Here is a 26,123-nt window from a genome sequence, read left to right on the forward strand (position 1 = left end):
ATAGGAATAATACTCGGTGTCAATAGATTAATTAAGGCCGCAATATGCGATAGGAAACTTTATGTTGTCATAAATTAATTGATCATAAAAGTTACGAAATTTTATTTAATTAAAATTTAATAATCAATTAATCTTATTAAATTTGAACATAATATTGGACGTCGACGGAACATTATTATTAATAAACTTATAAAAATACTATAAATATTTAAATATTGACTTGTTATAAATGGATATAAAAACTCCATAAAAGTATTATAAAAACCTTGGCGACAAACGATCTAATAAAATTTTCACTTAATATATTCATTACGCCTTTTTTTCTGTGGGAGGTCCATTTGAATTTTTATTTCAACTGCGGGACTCTTATTCCATTCGCCATACTAATAAAAATTTATAAATTGAATTGCTGGAGCTCCTGTTGGGTTCATAAACTCTGAAAGGAAACGGTCCTTTTCCTCGAACCGCTGCTCTGTTTTATTTCTGACGAAATCCGTACAAAGTTTATCGCTGGAGTATTGGCGTCGATGTAAGGCACGGGAAAGATTTTCAACAAAGTTTCTCAAACTGATGCCTCTTTTCTACAAGGCTTGATAAAATTGGAAACAATAAATACAGTAATGTAATTATGAAATATTAAAACTCTTATCCGTTTTAACTTAAAGTGTATTTTTTAAAGTATTATCTTATAAAATGGAAGGGATACTCATGTGTAAAATCCTAATTGCTAACAAATATTGTAATTCTTCAAATTTTAATACATAACTTTTTGCCTGTATTAAATAAAACCACAATTCCATCACTGAAAGATGTTTTAACAATTCTCTTTTGAATTCAGTTTTGTACCTGTTGTGGGACAGTCTTGTAGAATTAAGTTTACGTAAATTGTAGAATTCTTTAGGTTGCATAGTTAACGGGTGTAATTTATTAGACCTTTTACTGATGTTCCCAATATTTATGACATGGGAAAAGAATTATGTCCGGATAGAAAACATAACGTGCATTATATTGAACGTCTGGTGAAATTAGACAACCAAAGAAGGTACCCAGTAGCGCTGCGCCACCAAGCCGGAGAATATTTTCTTAGATCTAGTCTGTTATCGCCATCGTTAACTGAAGTTCCCATCTGTAAAGTGAAAGAAATGCCAACTCATAGCCAAATTTGTTAAAAGGGCAGATTTGTGGCAACAATATAACTTGATTACATTTCTCTAGAACGCACCATCTTGCAAGGTAATTATTATGGGCGAATTTCTGAAGAAAATCTTCATTTTATTACCTCGTGTACCTCCTACTAACATTTTACTCTTTCTACAACTGAAATCGTTATTTCAAAGGGACCGTTTTCAGTAGTAAGAAGAGTTAACACATGTCTTGTTAAGAAAATGGGTGGGCCGGCCAAACCAAGCCACATCGATCTAATCTAATCTAAAAATGATAATCAGAATGCACTATGCCTGATAAAAACGCTGATAGCTATGCATATCTTACTTGCTATTGCTGATCTTTTTCTCCAACGATACGTGTTTAAACTTGTTATTTAACGTCGATAGACATCTACAACAGTTTCATTCAGTTTTAGCATCTCGTAATTCATCACACACTTAATGACCTTGAATATTCCGCTACGTTATTGATGCGGTAGACTATTGGGATTTCCCCATAACTTTCATAGATTAGAGTTACCGTAGTTGATCCAATTTTCTTCCAACAGTGACCATACAGTCAACTCGTCTTGTTCCCATTTTTCCTAGTTTTGTATATTTTCCATCAAAGGTAAAAGTCTAGAAATAATTGATTTAACAACTGCCATACTCTATGAAAGTTGTTACTTGAGATTTTAAAATGTTGTTTTGTCAATAAGTTTTACAATTCATTGCATTTCGACTTTTTTAGTACCTGAAATACTATCTCTAGTAGTTCTTTATTATTGATATTAAAATCGACATTTTAAAACCATTGAAACCAATGGTTTAAACCCTAAGATTTTAAAAGAATTTGATGGGCTTAGGCAACAAATTTCCTCAAATCAGACAACAAATTAATGAATGTCGAAAAATAATTATGAGTGTTCGATGATTATTGTATGTATATACTAAATAACTCAATAATATAAGGTGGAAAAATATTATGTGGAATTAGTGAGACTGGATTGGGTATATACTGACAGTTAGACGGACAGTTAGATTGGGTTGTTACCAGTGTGCGTAGCTTAATATGCTGCATTTTCATCAATAGATATCGTTGATCAAAATAATATTGTGTAAGTACATAATAATAAAGGCTTTGAATTTTATTAACTAATTTCGAATATATTTGACACAAATTATATTATTATTGACTTAATCCACCAAGACAAAAAATCGCTTTAAAAATGAATATACCCAAATTTTTAATTCATTGCTTAATTAGCCTCTGATCTAATTTTTCAAAGAGTGAAAATAATTTATCAACGCATTTTAATTCTAAAATGAGCCTAGAATTTACATATTTCTACATATGTGATGTTAATATGACGCTAATCAAAATTATTCATATATTTTTTATAAATCATATGATACAGATCTAACAGGTCAAATGAAAAGTCTCCGGCCTGGCACATAGATGGCGCTACTAGAATAAGTCTATATTATTTAGTTAGCCGTAACCCTCAAAAGGTGCGTGTATAAATTTGACAGCTATCAGATCATTACTTTGTCAATTATAGCATTTTGAGTGAAACAACTTTTGGTACTATGAAAAAATGGATAACAAGGAAATTCGCCTGTTGATAAAATATTGTTTTCGAAGGGAAAAATACAGTTGAGGCAAAAACTTGGCTTGATGCCGAGTTTCCGAACACTTACCTAGGAAAATCAGCCATCAAGGTTTGGTATGCTAAGTTTATATGTGGTGAAATGAGCACCGAAGGCGGTGAACGCAGTGGACGCCCAAAAGAGGTTGCTATCGACGAAAACATTTACAAAATCGACAAAATGATTTTGAATTACCGTAAATTGAATGTGAATAAAATAGTAGACACTCTAAAGATATCAAATGAACATGTAGATCATATCATTCATGAATATTTGGGTATGAGAAAGCTCTGTGCAAAATAGGTGCTGCGTGAGCTCATTCTTGACCAAAAACAACGACGAGTTGATGATTCGGAGCAGTGTTTGAAGATGATCAAGCGTAATGAACCCGAGTTTTTGTATCGATATGTGACAATGGATAAAACATGGCTGCATCATTATCACTCTGAAGTCCCATCGACGGCCATCCGAGAGGACTGCACACGATGAACCTGCTATAAAGCGTGGGAAAACGTAACAATCGGCTGGCAAGGTTATGGTGTATTTTGGGATGCAATTATCTGTATTTTGGGATGCATGAAACAATTTTCTTTGACTACGTTGAAAAAAGACAGACCATTAACAGCGACTATTACATAGCGTTAATGGGCCGTTTGAAAGACGAAATCGCCGAAAAACGGCCGCATTTGAAGAAAAAAAAGTACTGCTTCAACAAGACAATGCACCATGTCACAAGTCATGAATTGCTTCCTTATTCCCCGTTTTCTCCAAATCTGGCCTCCAGCGACTATTTCCTGTTTTCAGATCTCAAAAGAATGCCCGCTGGGAAGAAATTTTCGTCGAATGAATAGGTGATCCCCGAAACTGAGGCCTATTTTGAAGCAAAGGACAGATGGTACTACAAAAATGTTATCGAAAAGTTATAATCAGTCGCTATAATCATCAGAATCAGAATCGCTATAATTTTGTTGAATAAAAAAAAAATTTCCAAAAAAAAGTTGTTTTACTTTGGTAGGCCGGGGACTTTTCAATTGACCTGTTATTGCTAAATAAAAGGATTCATCCACTTCGAAAGAAATTTACTTTCTCTGGAATACAATTGTAAAATAGCTTTCGTTTTCATGTTCCAAATGTGTAAATTATTTGTGTAATGTCAGTTAGCTATATAAAATAATTAGTATGCCGTGTTTTTATATTATTTTTTGAATTTGTTATTAATTAATAGAAAATATATTTTTTTAATAGATATATGAAGTAGAATAAATACGATTAAAGTTCGGTCGTCTAATGTAACCTAAAATGGAGAATATACCCAAGCGAATTTAAAATCTAAATTGTCATCATCCCCGAACTATTCTTGTGGCGGAAGTTAAATCACGTCTTTTATGATGGACCGAATATGGAAGTTTCCGCTCGAATATGGAAATGCTCATCGTGTTATGTTCGGAAGGAACGACCTTTTCTCGCCCAAGAGTGTTTGTCTTTTTTCTTAGCAAGGAAAACATACAATCGATTTTTTGTTTACGTTTATAACGTTTTCCTTGCAGAAGAATATTATTCATAATTCATGTGATTTTAGTAAACAGTTTCTAGCATATTTCCATCCAATATTTTCGCAATGGCAAAAAATTAAATATGGTGTTTGATATATAGGGGAGAATGTTGTTTTATTCATCGAAAAATGATGTTAAGTATCCTCTATAACGTTTATATTTCTTACGGAAATAGTTAATATTTTTATTATGAAATATAGTGAAAGATAAAATCTACATTTATTAACATAATGTAAAAAGTAAATAAATTATTTAAAGTTCCATTTATTATTCGTTATGAAAGATGTATTTTTGCAGTTTAAGAACATTTCGACATTTTGACTCTCATAACTAAAAATTTTCTTCATTTACATTAGACCTATTTATGTATTTAATGATACTTATTATTATATTTACGTATAGTCAATTCAAAATAGCAGTAACACGAGTGTCAATATATGTCTGTCTAAATTTGTAAATTCGTTTTACACTCAGACAATATTTTCCTTGTCATGTTATTCTATTTAAAAAGTGATAGAATGCTTTTAGAAAATGTCAAATATGTAACTGAATGAGCCTGCAAAAGTTGTCCGTTTGCCAAACGTCTGAAAATTCTTCAAAATATTATAATTACGGGTTATAAACCACCAAACGTTCTTTTAATAAATTTGCAATTGCAGCTGCACTGTATATTAGTACGGATACGGTCACTAAAATATCTCAAAAAATAAAAAAGAATATAACCTTAAATTCGCCAGGTAACCAATCAAGATCAATCTTGGTGTTTCAGAGATCAAACATACGAAATGTATAAAACAGTAAGTAGTTTTTTCAATCGAAGCATAATTATTTCAGAGAAAATTGTTAGTCTGGAAAGTATCCACAAACATCCAAAAGATGTACAGCTATTTGAGAGATGTAGAACATCCGTTCATACATTGATGTATAATAGAGGATTTAAGTGGTGTAAAGATAACCTACGAAGGGGTTCAGTGGAACTCCCAGAGATTACTTTTAAAAGAATACAATTTTTAAAAACATATAACACAAGATAAAATCAAGGAAGAATTATATCAATTTATATATTTAAAAGAGCTATGAATATTTCAGAATTGTACATTGGGTTGTTCATGGCAAGATGGTAATAAATATAATATAAAGACGACAAAGGTTTATGGAAAAAGGTTAGAATGGTTAGGTTAGAATAAGTCAAAGGGTGACTACCATGAAGAAATGAACCAATGAACTTGCCTTTGCAGTCAAGTTGCAAATCAGCTTTTAAAGAACTTGGAGGAACTTGGAACCATCAGTTATTGGTATGTACAATGCACCTTATCTACCATATATATATATATATATATATATATATATATATATATATATATATATATATATAACTATATATATATATATATATATATATATATATATATATATATATATATATATATATATATATATATATATATATATATATATATATATATAGTTCTTAGGTATATTTAACAAGTTCATCAACAAAGGCTGCAATTAAGGAATGGCTTAAAGTACATAAAATAAATTTCGAGGAAATCATGTTAAAGAATGAACTATTTCAAATTATTACTCTGTAAATATAAATAAAATATTTAATTGCATTTGATGTAATTTCCTTTTTTTTGGAATTAAGCCTGAGAAAAGATACATAGTAGATCAGATTATGAATTATCAGGAACGGTATAAGGACACAATTCGATATTTAAAAAACACCAATTTTAATTCTGTAAACGATTTTTAATAATTTAATGCATGATCTAAGAAAATACTAAAATGTATTTAGGATTTCTTACTTAATATACAGTGTGTCCGGAAAATATCAGGCGGCCATATCTCAAAGAGTATATTAGTTCTAAATTATCCGGAAAAAAACATTAATATATCTAAATCGGTTAAAAGACAGAACTGGAAATTATTTGCTATTTGTCTAATCTTCGCTAGAGGTCGCTGCAGTCGCAGTGGCACCTCCCATCACAAAAAATTTTCTTAGTGTTTTGTTTTTTAAAAGAAGTTTAAAAATATCTGTATTTACTGATAGTTTTTAAGAAAAAAATACATATTTTTTTCAATAACAAATTTTAAAAAATTGTCTTAAATAACACATTTACACATTAAGTAAGGTTTGATGTTAAGATATCGAATAAAAATTGATAATATAATAATGAATAAGGTATTGTAGATTAAACCCAATTACTTCCTCATACCACGTGTGAAGAAAACTGTAGCTCCTCTAGAGTTCTGTCTGCTAACTCAGCGCGTCTTCGTCTTGTTTAAATTGAGGCCTCTTCAAAAAAAGTCGGGTCTTCTACTTCGATTTAAACTAGAATTAGGTATATATCCAAAGATGGGATTTCTTGAATATTACTAAGTCGCCTGCGAGAAAGAGATATTTTCCCATATTTTGTGGCCATTCTTAACCCAAAAATTTTACTACAATTAATTATTTTATATTTAAAACGTTTTCATGGTTCTTCAACATTAAGAAATACCTATATTTTTTCATAAACCGACTGTTTTCGATAACTTTTTGGAGTTTCTAACCAAATGCCTATTAAATTTTTATTTTTTGTCGTAGCATCCGCCACTAAAGAGGACTTTGATAATCGCAACCCACAGCAATTCAAATATTTTTTTCGAAATACTAAATGAAAATTAGGATATATTGCAAATGGAATTTTTGAAAAGTGGAACTAATTTTAAAATATTGGAAAATTTACCCAAATTTGGCCAGATATTTCGAAACTGTAATAAACTAAAAGAAAATCTATAACAATATGAAATATTTACCAAGATGAAAATAAGCTATATCTATATTATGTAAAGAGTACACTTGATTTAGTTGTATTTCTTGTAGACGTAGTTCGATGTTGACATGTTTGACTTGACTTGCGTTGCTAAACAAAAGCGCGGCCAACAAAGATAAAGTGATGTTTCTTATGTTATTTAGTGACAAATAGTCTGCCTAACAATTCAGTAAAAATATTAACATTTAAAAGTTAGAAATTCAGTTTTTAGTTAATTTTGTCCATGGTGGACAGATTGGATTGCAATATAATAGTATAAACAGAATATGGAAGGAGTGGATAAGGTTGATTTCTTGCAAGTATTTACCGTTCATTTGTGAGATCTATCAGGATTACAAAAAGCAGGCTCTGGCGTTGTAGTGTAGTGGATCATCTAATCTTATTCAGAAAACTTCCTAAAAGAGGAATGCCAACAGGTGAGGGTTCGTCTGTTCAAGCAAAGAGGAAAAAGTAGGCAAGGCCTTTAATAGAAAAGAGGTATAATGGCTACAACCATATTCCTACTGTCCATGAAAATAAATATAATTCCAGATGCAAATTGGAGGGATGATATCTGTTGAGTTTTCATTTAAAGTATTATTTGTTTCTAATATATTTTTGTGAATAATTACTTTTAGAATGCATCTTGCTTTTTATTGGTTGTGCCCGCCAAGGCACAATGTCCTTACAAAAAAATGCCAAAAAAAAATTGAAAAAGGTACTTTTTAATAATCGTAGAAGTAAGGCATGTAAAGTAAGAAAATTGAATAACATATTTTTTTCTCGAGAAAATGGCAGACGTGTACCTCAGAGGTACTTATTGCAGTGTCTCTTTAGAAGAAGAACAAAATTAGAAGGATTACTAGAACTTGCATAAATGACTGGTGTATAAGCGATGCAGTGCTGTAAAATGCCCCAAAAAAACACAAAATATTTTGCACCCTGACTCTTTTGGAATTGAAATAATGATTAAAATAACTGCAAGCTAAAGGCGAACAACGCAGAGAAGTAAAACCAGAGGAATAACAAACCTCTCGGCCCGTTTATCTAGTGAATTTTGCGTGGAAAATTAGGGATGGGGTGAAATATATAGTGTTGAAAGTATTGATACAAAGTCGAAAGTATCAATATATCGATGTATCCACAATTTTCTTTCGCGGCTTAAAATATTAATCTATATATTAATCGCCGAAAATGTTACCTCCCTTTTTGGGAAGACGGGAGCACTGAAATTTGGCACGCTTATGAACATAGAATAAAGAAATTTAGAAGTGAAAGTTATATGGAAAATTCGGGTCCCACGTTTAAGCTTTTCGGAATCCCCGTTACGGGGCCAAATGTAAATGAAAAATGCAACAGCTATATGTGTGTTTCTCTCTCGTTCGGCTTCGGTATTAATAACTCTAACATGAGCAGTTAACGGCCATTTATAGGTGATATAATTTGTATTGTTTATTTACGTCAATTTTTTCTGTATATGTTTTTATATATATTTAAGAATTACTTTAGATTATTCTGTGTATTTTAATTTATTAGTGTAATAAACAAAAAATCTTAAGGACCTCTTATGACCTCCTATGTTGGTCCAGGAAAGTTTATAATCATTTTAAAGATGAAGACAATATACCAAAATGTGGAACGCCCTGACGGGAACAAGATGCAATTCCTACTACCAATTTAAATAGTAAGTATTTTGTTAAATAATAATTATTTATTGCATTGAAATAATTAAGCTTTTTCTTTACCTTTACTACAAGACAAGAACATATGCCCCCAATGGCATTATTAAATCACATAAGATTTTTGAGGCTGATAGATATATAGGAGATCCTTCTACCCCAACAAGACCCAGAAGTAAGTGTATAATAAAAAACTTATATTTATTATTAGAGAATGGAGGTTCTAACTTGAAATGTATATGTTCATTTACAGATAATTCAGCCTGTCCCATCAGTTTCGTTTCAGGTTGGATGAAAAACTAATATCTTTATATAAGCTGTTATCGAAAATATTCTGCTTGCCTTCTAGAAGAACATTAGTGCAGATACTGAATAAGGTTCCTTTTTGCTGCTGGAGTGGTAACCTCTAATTTTGGTTGTTTGTTCGGAATCTTGACTGTATTGACCGAACTGCAGTTGTCATATTTGATAAAATGTACCTCAATTTAGGTAGGTTGTTAATTTAGTTGATTCTAAAAAATAATATAACAGAACCATTAATAGTTATTAACAGTTATTATATTATATTATTTTAATGTTTGTTTTAAATATTAGAGAGAAGATAATATCAGTGGTTTATGTGTTTTGGGTAGTGGAGATATCTCTGTGATTATATTAATGCCTTTATGGTTAAAGAAAATTAATGTAATTGATATATATCAATGAAATATATTTAAATATATTTTTTTTTATTTTCCTTGTAAAATTCGCAGAATTTGTTTCAATTTCCCGCTAAAATTTTTTACTATACATTTTTAAATTTCCCGCTAAACATTTTTATATTTCCCGCTACTGCCCGTAACTAACTGTCATACGGCGCATGCGTAAGCGCTCTCACATGGGGATTCCGAGCGTAACTTAGAACCAATTTTAACAAAGGAGATGCGACTAAGTTTCTTTATTCTATGCCTATATAGCGGAATATTTTTTAGGTCTAAAATTTTTATCTAACGTGCGCTACAAATAAGTAAATTCGATCAATACGAAATGCGCCCTAATAAAGCAACAAGGAATACGTGTCAGATCGGTGACACAAAATATATAAACAAATATTTTAGGCTTAATTTTCATTGGACGTGGCCGACACTCTCTGTGTTCCCCAAAACCGGACAACATGGACTTCATGGCTCATTATCAATTTAGACGAAAATTTTTCACCACCTTTCTTTTCGTTTTTTTTTTTCAATTTCACCAAACAGCCTTAGGATTGCATTACTCGTTAATCTATTAATTCTCAACACGTTAATCAGGATCTCTCGGTAACAATTTTTGGATCAATTGAATTTTGTATGGCAACATATTCAAATCAGCTTTCAAAATTACTCTTAAGCTGCATGCAGAAATGTGTAACTAGGCCTCACGTCCCCGAATTGATGTTTCTGGAGACTTTGCAACACTATCGCATACGCGTTAATTCGTTTTCTGCGTTACGAGACGCCCGTTGTCTTACACAACAAGACCTGTCTGCTGTCGTACCGTACTGTCGCATGTAAACGATAAATTCTGGTTTTGTAAAGCCCTGGACGATTAGGATATTTTTGACGCAATTTAGCAAATTCAAATGACGATTGTTTCGATTCCGGAGTTAAGTGATGGATCCATGTTTAGCCATTGCCACATGTCGATGTAAGAATCTGGTTTGTTACGTTTAAACGTGGCCAAACCCTGCTAAAAATCATCAACACGTTCTTGTTTTTTGTTAACAGTGGCCAAACGCGGCACCCATTTTGAATACAGCTTTTTATAGTCTAATACTTATGCAATGTATAACCAACACGTTTTTTGATATCTTTATGATATTAGCTAACTCACGCAACTTCGCTTTTCCGAATATTATTGAATTGCTCCAATTTATTTATTTGAAATTAAAAAAATTGTGTCACTTTTAACACACTATCTCATAAATTTATGAGTACATCATCATGAAATTTTGACCGCTTTCTAACAGTAAAGCGTACGAATGAGGGGTACTAACTGAAAAAACCTTAAATGCAAAAAACTAGCGCCATCTATGTGTTCAGCAGTTCGGTTCCAACCTTCGTAGGGTGAAGACGTATTTTCATTACGCTCCAAGCTCTAGAAAGATACCTTTATTTAAAATAACCCAGAATTTTATTACAGTTATTTAATTGAGTGTTAAAAATACATAACAGATGCGGCTATCCGTTTCTCAGCAGACCTAAAGTGTAGTGAATACGTGTTTACGTGACCAGACAAAAAGACTGCATCTCATTTTTATTAGTGTTTTAAAATTATTTCCCCTTATTTTACAACAGTCCAATAAACAATGTATTTATTTTAATTTTTTTATCTTTGGAAGTAAATAAAATAAAATATTAATCTAATCATAGCGATTCAACCAAATCACCTGCACACTATGATATAAGACTAGAACAACCAGCAATAACGCAGACCCCACAAACAGAATGGACTACAGTCATTAACAAAAAACGATTGAGAAGCCCAGAAGAAGAAATCGCGAGGAAACAAACAAGGATTAGTGACTATTAGTTACAGAAACCGATAGAGACAAAAAACAGCTTTAGCAACCTGTCGGAAGAAATTGAAGAGAATATACAACCAAGCCCTGAAAAGTTGTTCCCAAAGCACCACCAATAACAGTCTATAAGGTAGGAGTAATAAAATACATCCATAACCTATTGAAAATTATTACTACGAACTACACAATTAAAACAGTGAGCTATGAAGCAATTAAAATTCAATTGTTCGAAGCGGATCACTTTAAAGTTTTTGTAAAAGAATTAGATGAAAGAAACACCCTATACCATACATTCAGGCCAAAATCCGAGAGAACATTGAAATTCGTGTTAAAAGGATTACATCACGGGACGGACTTTAACAGTATAAAGGTAGCCCTAGCTGAAAAAGGCCACAAGGTCGTAAATGTTCACAATATACGACAATGCACGACAAAAAAAGCTCTGCTTATATTCACTGCTTATATCACCAAATTGGGAAATAATATCATTAAATGCGAACCACCACATACAAAAAGAAAATACTACAATGCACGAGGTGACATGCGCACGGGCATACAAAAACTTACTGTCGCAAATCATATAGATGCGTAAAATGTGCAGGAGAATACAAAACAGGAGTTTGTACTCGTAAATTTCACGATGAAAAAGTGAAATGTGCTAATTGTAACCCAGCAATCACCCAGCGAACTACAAGTATTGCGCAGTTCACAAGCAACTACAGCAGAAATTTTACCCTGCCTTAAGAGAAAAAAGGCATCAACAGCAACAAAAACAATACACACCTACCAGTCTACCAGACATAACTTATGCCCAAATGGTTGAAAATGGCTCAGCACAAAATCGAGAGACGACATCTCCACCTACTGAAACTAGCAACATCTCTAGATTAGATAATATGATGGTCAAACTAATGGATCAAATGAGTACGATGCTTGGTCTACTCACAATCGTCGTCAGCAAACTTGAGTAATGCCTGAAACCAATAGCTACAAAATCGCTGTCTGAAATGGCAATGGGCTCCAACAACACGCCAGGGAACTAAAAATGTTCATAACTGAACAAAATATTGACGTTATGGTGGTTTCCGAAACACACTTTACGGACAAACATTATTTGAAAATTCCTAAATATAAACTTTATCATACAAATCACCCTGATGATAAAGCACATGGAGGTACAGCCATAATAATTCGAGATGATAAAAAGCATTTCGAAAAAGGAAAATTCCGCAAAGACTACCTGCAAGCCACCAGTATAACCATAGAGGAAGTCCATGGACCATTAACAATTTCTACTATTTATTGCCCACCCAAACATAACAACAAGGCAGAACAATTTCAAGAATTCTTCAGTACGCTAGGTAATAGATTTATAGCCGGAGGAGATTATAACGCTAAACAATTAATGTGGAGTTCAAGAATAATAACCTCAAAAGTTAGAATACTGCTAAATGAAATAAGGACAGATAACTTACAACATATCTCTACTGGTGAACCAACATATTGGCCTTCAGACAGAAATAAAATACCAGATACAATAAATTTCTGTATTACAAAAAAGATTGATCCAAGAAAGTGTCAGGCAGAATCATGTTTCGACCTGTCTTCTGATCACTCACCAATAATAGTAACAATTTGTTCAAAAATTACCATCAAAGATAAACCCCCTTCTCTGTGCAATAATAGAACTAACTGGCCTTCATTTAAAGGAAACTTAGACCAAAACAAACAAAATATACAGGAGGCAGCATATTCCGCGACTCCTAACAGTGAAACATTTCCAAGAAAGAATACACATATATCATGTATAATACAGAAAAAGAAAGCTACGACGAAATTGGCAACAGCAAAGGACTGAAGAGAATAAAAGAAAATTTAATAGGGCAATAAAATAGCTGAAAGAACTAATCCAAATTGAACAAAACCTAGGCACTCAAGAATAACTAGAAAACTTGACATCAACTGAGGCTACAGATTATTCGTTTTGGAAAGCAACAAAAAAGCTTAGGAGATCACAGCAGCATAACCCACCTATTAAAACAAACTAATATAATTGGGCGAGAAGCAATAAAGAGAAGGACACATTTTCTTAAAAATGTTTTAAAACCTTTCCAGTCTCAGCTACATAAAGATGAGGAAAATAAAATTACTAGCTTTCTAGAATCGCCATTCCAAATGGATTTGGACCGGTAAGCACGAGAAATTAACGGTCAAAAAAGTTAAACAAACAATAATGAGAGAGATTAATATTAAAAAAGCTCCTGGTTATGACTTAATTACTGGCTAAATTAAAAAAAAACTATCAGAAAAGGGTATAGAACTACTAACATTTATATTTAATGCTATGCTACCAATTAATTACTTCCCTAGTATATGGAAAGTAGCTAAAATATTAATGATTCTTAAACCAGGAAAAATACCAGAATATGTGACCTCCTACCGACCTACAAGTTTATTACCGATGATCTGGAAAGTTTTCGAGAAATTATACATAAAGAAGGTAAACTATATAATAGAAAAAAGAAAAATTATTCCAGAACATCATTTTGGCTTTTGCAATAAGTATGGGACTATAGAACAAGTGCATAGACTTGTAAACAAAATAAACGATAAACGATAAACGATTTTCTAGAATCACATCGAGATTAAGAGAAATTGGTGGACGAAAATTCTTCAGAGTAAATTTGTTTGGTCTAAAAGCTAACAAATCCTTTTACATCGTTCAACAGCATTTGAACTTGAAAAACTATAAAACTTACGAGGGAATACAAAATAAAAAAATAAAGATACTATTTGTTTTTGTTTGTGTTTAATTACATTTTCATAACGATATAGGCAAAAAAGTTTTCATATAAATTAAAAAGAAATTTAAAACATAATGCCACTTTCGGTAATAAAACGAAAAATATACATATTTCTGCTTAGTAAATGATCTATATCCCCCATATAAAACTCGATTTAACACAAGAACACTCCCAACCTGATGATAACTTACCCCAGATGTGCCTTCAGATTATACCAAATACCAGGTTTTATGAAAATAAGCATTAGGGATTTGGGCGTTTATTAAATTGGGTGATAAAATATTTCGGAAATATGGTGAGGGAAGAGATGTTTTCAATAATATTTTTCATTAAATCTATACAGTTTATGAAGATAAAATTCTATGTTAAAATGTGCACTGAACAAAATAAGCATTGATGTTGGATTTTGTAATGTGCTGATAATTTTAGCACATGATACAATACACAATTTTATATTTAATATAACATTAGGTATACATCTTAATTTTTACATTATATTTTAGGTATTTGTGAAGTAATATTAATAATTATAAGTGAAATAAAATTTAATTATGTATATATATTATGAATTATGTACGATGTAACAAAAATATTGTTCTATTATAAAATTAAAAAAATTTCGGAAGCAGCTCTTTAAAAATTAAACGGATGGAAAATAATAGGACAGGACCTTCAAGTATGAGAGTGTGTGTGTGAGATGTGCCAGATTTCTTAATTATGAAACCAACAAAAAATGTTCTGATGCCCTGAAATAAAAATGGGTACAAAGAAGATAAACAGTAATTTTACTCAGCAACAAGATTTTATTAAAAGTTAATATTTACTTTGTAACTTATTAAAAGTATCGCAATCTGATGTTAAAAATTAAATAAATCCTCCCAGATTTAAGCTTTATATACAAGAAGCAACTAGGACCTTGGAATAAGATATTAGTATTCCATATCGGTGAACTGACTGAGTATTTAGAGTGCCATATTCATATAATATGGCCTGACTTGCTGCTATTCAACCTGATTTAAACATGGCGTTAGATTAGTAAGTTAACGTAAGAAGTATATGAAGAATTCGTATTCATACTTCATTCAATTCGAATTTTCGCCGCGTCTAGATGGAACAGCTATATTTTTAAAAAATGCAGAATTTGCTTTAAGCATGTCATTAAGAATACTTCAAGCTTTACACTAGCATTGAGATTGAGAAGATTGATAGACCATTGATAACCGTCTGATTTTAGTCTATATTGTAATATTTCCCTTCTTCCACTAATATCATCTTAGTTAATCTTATAATCCTGCAACTTCGTCAATTCGACTTGTTATTTCAGCCATGGATACCATTTTCATTACCTGCATTACTGAATTCAAGTACTTTTTACTTGGTTTATTGACGACATTGAACACCGGTGCCAGTCATATCAGGGATTTCACCTCGGAATGAGAGATAATAAACTGTATGTTCTTATAAACCTTTATTTTAACATTTTAAAAGTTGTCTCAAATGTCTCATAAAATCATATCTGCGTCTTTATAAATCAAAAATCAAAGGTCTCAAATCGTTTGTTTTTTGCAAATATCTCGCCTCTTATGGATTTAATGCTATTTGCATTTATTATGAATATTATACATACAAACGGTTTTGCTTAGCACTCAACTATTTACAGCATAATGCGGGATCAACTATTGGTCCCCATAAATTATGCGTGGTATAAAGTCCATAAATCGTTATAAAATTATAAATATAAATATTTTTTAAATTATATTAACTAAAGGTCAAAGTTAAATACTACATTACGACGTTTTGACGTCGTAAACTGAGATGATTTGAGTTCATTCTACTTTTGATTGACCACTGAAATATTATTAAAAGTTATCATAATAATCATAAGAAATATCATTATCATAAAAAAAAGTTATCGAAGAATTACAACTTCAAAAGACTGTCATACTGGTCATTACTGGTCATTTAAATTGGACGTATACAATCATATCAATTTATTTTTGTCCAAATTGAACGATAAGGGCACTGACAACACATAGTTCAAAAAGAATGGTGTTATTGGTCACGTAGACGATTCTGTATAAAAATGAATTAGCCATCAATATTGTAGGATTAAATGCCAGTTGCACTGCGCTATTAAAGTCAACACAACCATCTAGGATTTAGTCTATGAATTCCCGGAGCTGGGAAATTCTGAAATTTAAGGAACATCCTTCACTTTTCATTTACTAACATTTGAATAGCAATAGAGCCAAATGTAGTTCAGGTGCATGACGTGCCATTAGGAACTATTGGAATTTGAACTGAGCTTGCGGTAACAGCTGTAACTCATCTGTAGTTTAGGCATAATTTTAGAGTTCAAAGTTTAGTCGCGGACTAGTGAAATTTGCCATAGGATAATACCAAAGCTTAGATAGCCATTCTATAGACTGAATAGCATGTTCATTTGAATAGAAACATTATAAACATAATTCCACCATACCTGTAGATCATTAATCAAGTACTTATTTTTAAGAAGCTGTAAGTTTAAGTTAGAAATTTTTAGGGAAAGTAAAAATGTGTTTTCATCACTAGCTAGACTTATATGGGCCCAAATTTCAAATAAAAAAATTAATTTCTTCAATCTTTCTCATCTACAGCTTGTTTCTCGTTCCACATTTCTATAGTTGTTTTTTAATGTATATCTTTTATATTTACCAGTTTTTAGTGATAAAGATTAAAAATAAAAATAATAGTATTTAGCCATTCAAAATACAATATCACTTTTATCAGATTTTGATATATCAGATTTAGCACCTTAGAATAGTAGCATTTACTCCAATATGCAATCGAATATCCGTTTCATTTTATGATCTAATGTCAGAGGTAATGCACATATATCAAGCAAATTTGATGTCAAGCATTTATTAGATTTATGAGATGATTTGTTACGAACGAAATTCAAAATGGCAGACTAAAATTACGCTCATGCGTTAAATTAAGTTGCATACTAAACCACATTGTCGTTTTATTTAGATTTATTCACCATCCAAAGCATCAATTTTTCTAATTTTATTTTAACGTTAAGGGATTTCGATACATTTTATATAATGAATGTCACTTAAATATTAAGTATATTCATGAAGGCTCAATGAAGTGTTTTTTAATGATCGAATAAACCGTTTTTGTCGAATCATAATGTTTCGCCAAAGTTTTCATGATTTTACTAACATATTCTGAAGTTTGACAATATTAATCTCATTTTAATAAGAAAATTCTGATCTTCTTTTCAATTATAACGTCCCATTTCATATACATTTAAATTATGAATTACGAAAATGTAAAGTATGGAAAGCTAATATGAATGTGAGGAACTCTGTGAATAAACTAAATAAATTAGAGTAGAATCGATCGAAATCTCAAACAAAATAAAACGACTACCTACTAAAAAATCTAAAGCCATAAAAATATGAAAATTCTTAAATTAGCAGGATATGTCCCTTCTCGATTATCATTTTATCTGAACTATTCCATTTTTATGAAGGTACTCGAATTTAAACAAATCTTTGGATAACATCCAGAATTAAATATCATTTGAGAAAAATGAAATAAAATACCTCGCGTCTCCTCCAGGAGCAAGAGACCTGTGCATGGGAAGCGTGGTAGTTGTTTTCAAACCCTATAGAAAGATGTCTTAGATGCTCCCTAACTTTGAAGATAAAAGGGATCCACTAAAGGTAACAACATGCGAGATATGGGAACACACTAGTCAGCTCTGGCTGAACTCTGGATCAATGTTGAACACAACGTACAATACTCGAGGTTTTAGTTACTTCACAAGGATATTTTGAGAGGATATTGAGCGGATATTGAGTTTTAGAAATACCGCATAAGTTCAACAAAAAGAAGAGCCTTTAGATCAGTTCGATTTGACATACCACCTGATTTTTAATTATTCAATTTAGCAATAGCAAGACCATACATAAATATGTGTAATAAAGACACATAGCATTGTCTTTCGGAACTACGGGACGTCACGACAAGCGAGAATAATTTTAAGGAATGTTTTATTTTAATCCTATTTAACTATTTTGAAGTTTCAGCCATTCATTTCAGTTTAACAATTAGAAAAAAATTGCCCATTTAACAGTTTAAATTGGAGTATAGTAAAACTTTTATTGTTTAAGACATTAAATATAAAATATGTAAATCATATCCTTTACATTATTAATAAATGAAAAAAATGTGTTTTCTAAAACATAACGTTTAATATGAAAATACCAGTACTTTTAATTCTAGTGACTATTCTCATCCACCAAAACAAATAACACTTATTTATTATATTTCTTATTACAACGTTCTGTTAAATATAATCCAAATAATTAATTGTATTAAAAATACCAACATTTCTGCCAAAACCATGGCAGGTAAATTAGGTGTTAAATAGATAGCATCATTCACTAATGAAATAAAATATATTTCTGGTACCGTTAAATAAGATTTAAATGATACAACACAATTACAATAGCAAAATAATAACAATATATGAAAGTAACACTAAAATGTATCACTCAAAAGCAATATAAGTATATATGTATTAATTCCTGGTTGCACTATTACAACTTATACAGTTAGTTCTTCGTCTTTTTGGCGTTCTACTATCTAGTTCCAATCTGTTTGTATTTGAAGACACACGCATTATAATAATTTTCAGTTTTCAGACCTTTCAATATATATTTGAACTTATTTCTAATTTCTTGTGGACATTCTAATGTAGACTAAACAATTTCTACTGATGCCAATATTGAACTTATATGGTCATATTATTTTTTTTTATTTAAGGCAAATGGTGCAAATACATATAGTCTGTCCAAATTTTTTTTATACATACGTTATCGTTTTATAATCAGACAATATTTTCTTTCTCATTTCATTCTAGTTAAAAAGAGACACAATACCTAAGCTAAATATTTCATATGATCTTGAATTCACTGTCCTCATACGAAGCGAATGACACTTCAATATCAGCTTAGTGTTATATCTATTAGAGATTAAATATATGAAATGTATAAAAAGAGTGAGTGAGTTTATCAATACAAACATAATTTAATGCAATTATTTCAAAGGAAACTGTTAGTCTGAAAAGTGTCGAAGAGGTCAAATGAAATTTCCGTATATTGCATTTAAAAAAATGAAATTTTTAAAAGCATATAATAAAATGAAGGACTTTTTATTTCTATTTATGTATTTAAATGAGACATGGATATATCATGGATATAATAAAAATAATGTTATGACAACAAAAGTTGATAGAAAAATGTAAATGCTGGAATAATGATTGTTTAGATTTTATTTGTCATAACATTTATTAACAATTCATTGCAGATATACTGCAATAAATTGCTGGAAACACAAACGGTTAATAACATCTTCAGTTTGGATGAACTCCATAAGACACATTGAAAAAGAAATTGACAAATGATAGGTAGATTGGAAATTAACAGCTTACTTACCCGTTTGTTTGAAGCTTTCTAAATGTGAGATGATTCAATACTTCCAATTTCTAAGACAGGGTGATGAGAATGGAAAGAAGTATGAAAGATGTATAGAGAATGGAAGATGAGTATATAATTAATAAATGATAACTGTAGGAAATCTTATTGTAGAGTGTAAAAGAATTATGTGCACAGATATGTGGAAAGAATAGTAAATAAAGAGTAGTAAGTAGATATGACAAATGCATTAAGCAGAATGCAGTTATTGAATCCAGTTTATCAAGAAAGATGTATACATATGTTAACAGAATAAACGAAGGAGAAATATTGTGATATCAAAATGTCTTGACCAGGTATACAATAGGACCAAATGACCGAAGGACACAGAACAAAGCGTAATAGGTAAATATTATCTCTAATGAAAGTAAAATATATTATATGGGTATACAACTGTTAATTAGGTCGGTTAGGCTTTAGAGTTCGTTTAGAAAAGAGTTCAATGTAAATATAATCAAACACAACCCTATCCTACAAACTATTATAACTGTGTACTTAATTGCAGTTTTAAGTTCTTTGATAATATATGCATTAGATTTACTCTAATGTTATAATAAATTATATTTGATAACAGTACTTTTGTTTAATTATTTTATTTAGAATAGAAATTAGTTGTATGCTAAAGCCAAACTGAACTAAAACTCAGATTTGATACGATAAAATTGCGACGTTTTGACGTCACACATTTGGATGACGTATGTACAAAATAACTTTGGATAGACTATATTATGTATTAGAAGGCAAAGAATCTCCTAACAGATTTCCTTAAGTGTATTACTGTTTACTTTTAAAAATAATTTTTGAATAAGAACATAATACTTTGGAATAGCACTACATTTTTATTAAACAATCACAACCTAGAATACTGTAGTCTTTACATATAAACAAGCAATTTTTACCATAAACGAATGTCGTTCAAACTTCATAAAAAAATGTCCTACAATATTTCAGTTCAAAGTGTAGACCTAAAAACAATAAATCTGTGAGCACCTCCCACCCTCTGGTGGTTCTGAAGCACACCTGAAACATGGATACGAATGCTCACACTTTACTTCCCATTGTATGTTTCTATGTCCTGCGCATAAATAAGATAATTATTAGTAAGAGAGCTTCAACGCCAGAGCTCCCGCTCGAAAGATGCACTGTGTAACGATTGCGAAACGTAAGTTACGTTTTTTCAATAAACGCGGAAATAGACAGTGTGTCCATTTTTTATAACAAAAGCTTGGATTAAGATAAATATATAGTCTATTCAAAACAGTAGTGACACGGGAGACCTGTCAAAGAATCGCAATGTTGCCGCAGCAACTTTGAGTTTTAGTACATTTTGGCTCTGACATATAACAAAATTTTAATATAAATAAAATAATGAAAAAAAATGTTATGTATTATAATTTATTTTAACACTATAGTACATCCAGTGCATATATTATCGAATAATTTAAAACTACAAGTAGTTATATAGCCACAATATTTTAATGGTTTTATTATATATACATTGAACTTCTATCTTCCCCCGAAGGCCTAATCCACCTAATTAATTATATATAATATATATATATATATATATATATATATATATATACATATGGATATATATATATACATATGTATATATATACATATATATATATATATATATATATATATATATATATATATATATATATATATATATATATATGGATATATATATATATACATATGTATATATATACATATATATATATATATATATATATATATATATATATATATATATATATATATATATATATATATATGTATATATATATGTTATCTTGATTATTTCTGAAAGTCACAGTAATTGAATAAAACTTAATGAATGTTATATTGATACATTGGATCGAAAGAAACAAGAACTAAGCATAAAACATAAATATGCTCTCTAAAGAATGTAAAATACATTACTCAGATATATTATATATATATATATATATATATATATATATATATATATATATATATATACATATATATATATATATATACATATATATATATATATATATATATGTATATATATATATATATATACATATATATATATATATATATATATATACGTATATATATACATATATATATATATACATATATATATATATATATATGTATATATATATATATATATATATATATATATACATATATATATATATATATATATATATATACATATATATATATATATATATATATATATATATATATACATATATATATACATATATATATATATATATATATAAGATAATAACTATGCTGTTTGTTTCCAATCTATCAAAAACTTGCTGCAGATTCTACCATTTGTCAATTTCTTCTTCAATAGGTCTATCGAGCTCACACAAACCGAAAGTGTTATTTTGGACAATGTCTCTTTCCATAAGTCCAGACAGTTCTGGTTTAAATATCTTTCTCGACCTGGATGACTATTGCAATACCCCATATCAACTCAATTGAATCTAAAAAAGTAAATTACATGAAATGCATTTAAATATTTCATATATATTTACCGAGTAATAATTTGAAATAGTTCGTTAGTTAACATAATTTCCTCGAAATTTATTTTATGTACTTTAAGCCATTCCTTAATTGCAGCCTTTGTTGATGCATTTGTTGGGATTTTCCTTATTAGTGTACTATATATTTATAGTAAATATGTTGATGGTTCCTCAAAGCTCTTTAAAACCTAATTTTCCAACTACTAGAAAATCAAGTTATGGCTCATTTCTCCATGATAATCACTCTTGGACTTAGGCGAAAACGCTAATTTTTTACCAGGAATAAAAGTATTCCTGTTTCTAGCACAAAGAACTATATGTATGCAATGAATTATTAATAAATGTTATGACTAACAAAACCTAATCGATAGTTATTCCAATGTTTTCCTTTTTCCATCAATTTTTGTTGTCTTTACACTATATTTATTATAATCTTGCCATGAGCGACCCAATGTACCATTCTGAAATTATTTATGTCTTATTTAAATATATGAAATGATATAATAATTCTTCCTTGATTTTGTTATATATTTTTTTAAAATTGTATTATTTTAAAAGCAATCTCTGAAAGTTCCATTAAAGCCCTTCGTGGGTTATCTTTACAACACTTAAATCCTATATTACCCAACAGTGTATGAAGGGCTGTTCTACACTCCTCAAATAGCTCTATATGTTTTGGCTTTTTATGTATACTTTCCAGACTAACAATTTTCTCTGAAATAGTTGCATTAAATTATGTTTCGTTTGATAAAACTACTTACTGCTCTTTAAATTTCGTATATTTGATCTCTGATGCAGCTAACGAACTGATCTTGATTCGTCACTTGTTTCGCATAAACACGGTTTCTTTTTGGTGAATTTAAGGTTATATTGTTGAGATATTTATAGAGTATATTTTTGAGATATTTTAGTGATCGTACCCGTATTAATATTCAGGGCAGCTGCAACGCGCAAAAAAATATATTCAGTCAAAATCCCATCGTTTCGCAATTTATTAAAACAAAGTGCTAAAACAACATTTGCTTATTTATAACCCATAATTATAATATTTTGAAGAATCTTGGGGAAGTTTAACAAACGGACAACTTTTGCAGGCTTTTTCGGTTACTTGATCGAACTCCTCTAACAGCATTCTATCTTTTTTTAAATAGAATAAAATGAAAAGGATAGTATTATTTGATTGTAAAACGAATTTACAACTTTGAACAGGCACATATTGACACACTTGTCTCTATTATTTTGAATTACCTATATTTAAGGTTTATTTACTTTCTAAGTTCTGTTAAGGTTTGGTATTATTTTCAAGTCGAGTTTTAAAAACATTTTTGTACAATATGCATGAATTAAAAAGCTACATTCAATATTAAAAGCTTGTGCGTTATGTTTTACTTTTTCCGCAGTTTCTTCCCTTCAACTGGAAATTCCTTACTCCAATTTAATAAAGCTCCAAAACCCATTTAACGATACAAATTTTCATAAACTGTAACGCGCCATATATAACATAAAACCGAACTGGTTTTCAACCGCATATGGGGGTTAAACTGCCATCAGTCTGGCACCATTCTTGCGGGGTGAGTATAATCGTATTGTATATGACGGGTATCAGAACAGCAGACATTTTCGGAATAGAAATGTTCATTTTGTTTTCGTTAAATAGGCTTCCAACGGCTATATAAAAAAAGTAATATTCAGAAAACGTTACACCAATATTAACTAAATTATCATTACTGTAATTGGTAATGTCATGAACTTTCTATTGTTATAACTAATGATGCTTTTTTCTATTATTTCAGCAATCATGACCAACGAACCGCCATTGTCGAATGTCGTCATAATTTCCAAGGTTACAACGACTCAACCTGATCTGTTTCAATCAAATTCAAGTATCGATTCGACTCTTTTCAACGATACTTTTTACTACGCCATCATCGAACACCAGGAGTATATTTTCGATAAGTTCTACATTAGAGCGATTTTCATCACGCTCTATACGATTGTATTTGCTCTGTGTTTCTTCGGTAAGTACCGTTTGATGTTATAATATATATTTTTATATTAATATAATGGTATATAAGGTAATTTCGTGTTTGTTAAAGCGAAATTATTTATAGATATACTGTAGATGTTACATTTGATATTTCTGAGCAGAAAACTGCCCAAATAATTTTTACAATTAAGGCTATACGGTGGATGCATCAAAACTATCCAGCAAATCTCTCTCAATTTTACTTCAGCTAATTAAATATGTGCGTCATTGTTATAATATAAGACAACGCTTACTTCAAGGATCGCATTTATTTCCAATTCCACCAAACACTTTACCTAATTTTACATTACACATCACTTTTATTGGCTTGGCTTCAATTCATACATTGGAACTACTTGTAAAGCTTTTCCGGGCTTCGACTTGAATCTCTTTGGAACATTAATGTAGTATATGATCCCTTTTTCGTCAAATCTAGTCTTTTTTTTTCAAAAAACCACGCGAATAGCAGTTCTCGGAACTTGGCCAATTAAATTTTTCACTGTTAATTGAAGTAAAACCAAAACATTAAGCTATTTCGGCATCCAATGTTATATAAATAGTTAAAAACTATTTTTCATCACCTGAATTTAATCTTTTTTAGCGATTAGCACGCGGATTTGTGTTAGCGAAGTTTATCCTTAGCAACTAAATTTCGGAAGATAGTTAAAACAATTATCTTTCAAATGCGCTATATTATGGCTTCATTGACTCAGTATTACTAAAGATATGCCACTTTAAGCCACCCATTAAGAAATAAATATATCCTAACCGTATATATGTTACTGTTAAGTTATTTTCTAAAGAGAATTCTTTTGGTAGTTAATATTGGCCATGATGTAGGAGTTTCCATTTTATTGTTGAAGTGAGGCATCTATATCATTAATTTTCCAAAGGGTTCTTTGAAAGGTTGGAAGGTTATTTCTGTTATTTCTGTCTCTGGTCTGTGTTGTCTTTTGATGATAAACGAAGTTGGCACATAAAATGACGCACATAATATATCAGTAACCATTGTCACTGTTGTTATCACTGTAGTTTTGTATCGGTGATGTTATTGAGTTTAATTTTTTAAACTATATTAATACATTTTTATAACTAGTACTTTTATAATAAGCATTTTAACAGGAAAGGACGATATTTATCTGCATCAGCTAATAACATTTACTGTCGTGCGATATAACATATATTAATTATTTATAAGAATTAATAAATAACACAAGCTACCACGTTAGACTGATTTAAATAATTTAATATTCAAAACAAAATTTCATAAGAGTAGAATATATATTAAGAATTGTATTGCAGATCAGACATAAACATATTATGATATTTTAAGGGCCAATGTCATTGATATTATTAGATGTACAAATATGATTCCGTTTTTTTAATTGAAATTAAAAAGTAATTATTACATTAAGTATTGCTAAATATAACTGTCCTTCAAAACATTCACAGAAGATGGTAATATCACGAAAATAAACAAAATAAATAGCATATTAACTGAATCAAAGAACTTTTCAACGTTGGAAAATAATTAGAAAAATGTTTTTGACAAGGAAAAAAATACCTTATTTCTTGCATCATATTACTAATGAAGTCATTTTGTTAAGTTTAATACACATTATCAGCGCTACATAATTATAAAATATTTGATTAATATCAAGATATTACCTATGAACGTTATATACACTAATTAGGAAAAAAGGTTAATTTGCTTTTCGCATCATTAATTATTATGTGATAAATTAGATCTCATCTAAGGAATGAAATAGCTCAACAGATAAATCAGTTTATGAACTATTCTTCGAAGATGAGTGATTGTTGCTTTAAATGGAGCACAGTTTTAATTATGTTATTTTTAATTATAATATATAGCCAA

The 26,123-nt window shown here is 30.1% G+C and overlaps 2 protein-coding genes across 2 annotated transcripts in view; both read left to right on the forward strand.

The window, feature by feature from the left end:
- The window catches only part of LOC143206624 (trissin receptor), a 421,579-nt gene that overhangs the window by 268,939 nt on the left and 126,517 nt on the right, over positions 1-26,123 (forward strand). The window contains exon 2 of the mRNA XM_076419237.1: positions 24,015-24,239. Coding sequence (XP_076275352.1) covers positions 24,020-24,239 — 220 coding nt within the window. The 5' untranslated portion in view covers positions 24,015-24,019. The remainder of the gene's footprint in view (positions 1-24,014; positions 24,240-26,123) is intronic.
- LOC143206623 (uncharacterized) overlaps positions 1-26,123 on the forward strand; it is a 419,549-nt gene that overhangs the window by 183,728 nt on the left and 209,698 nt on the right. The window lies entirely within an intron of this gene.

The sequence above is a fragment of the Rhynchophorus ferrugineus genome, unplaced genomic scaffold, assembly GCF_030347505.1.
Source record: "Rhynchophorus ferrugineus isolate W39M unplaced genomic scaffold, kcgeb_rfMv2 rfM1, whole genome shotgun sequence".
Lineage (NCBI taxonomy): Eukaryota > Metazoa > Arthropoda > Insecta > Coleoptera > Curculionidae > Rhynchophorus > Rhynchophorus ferrugineus.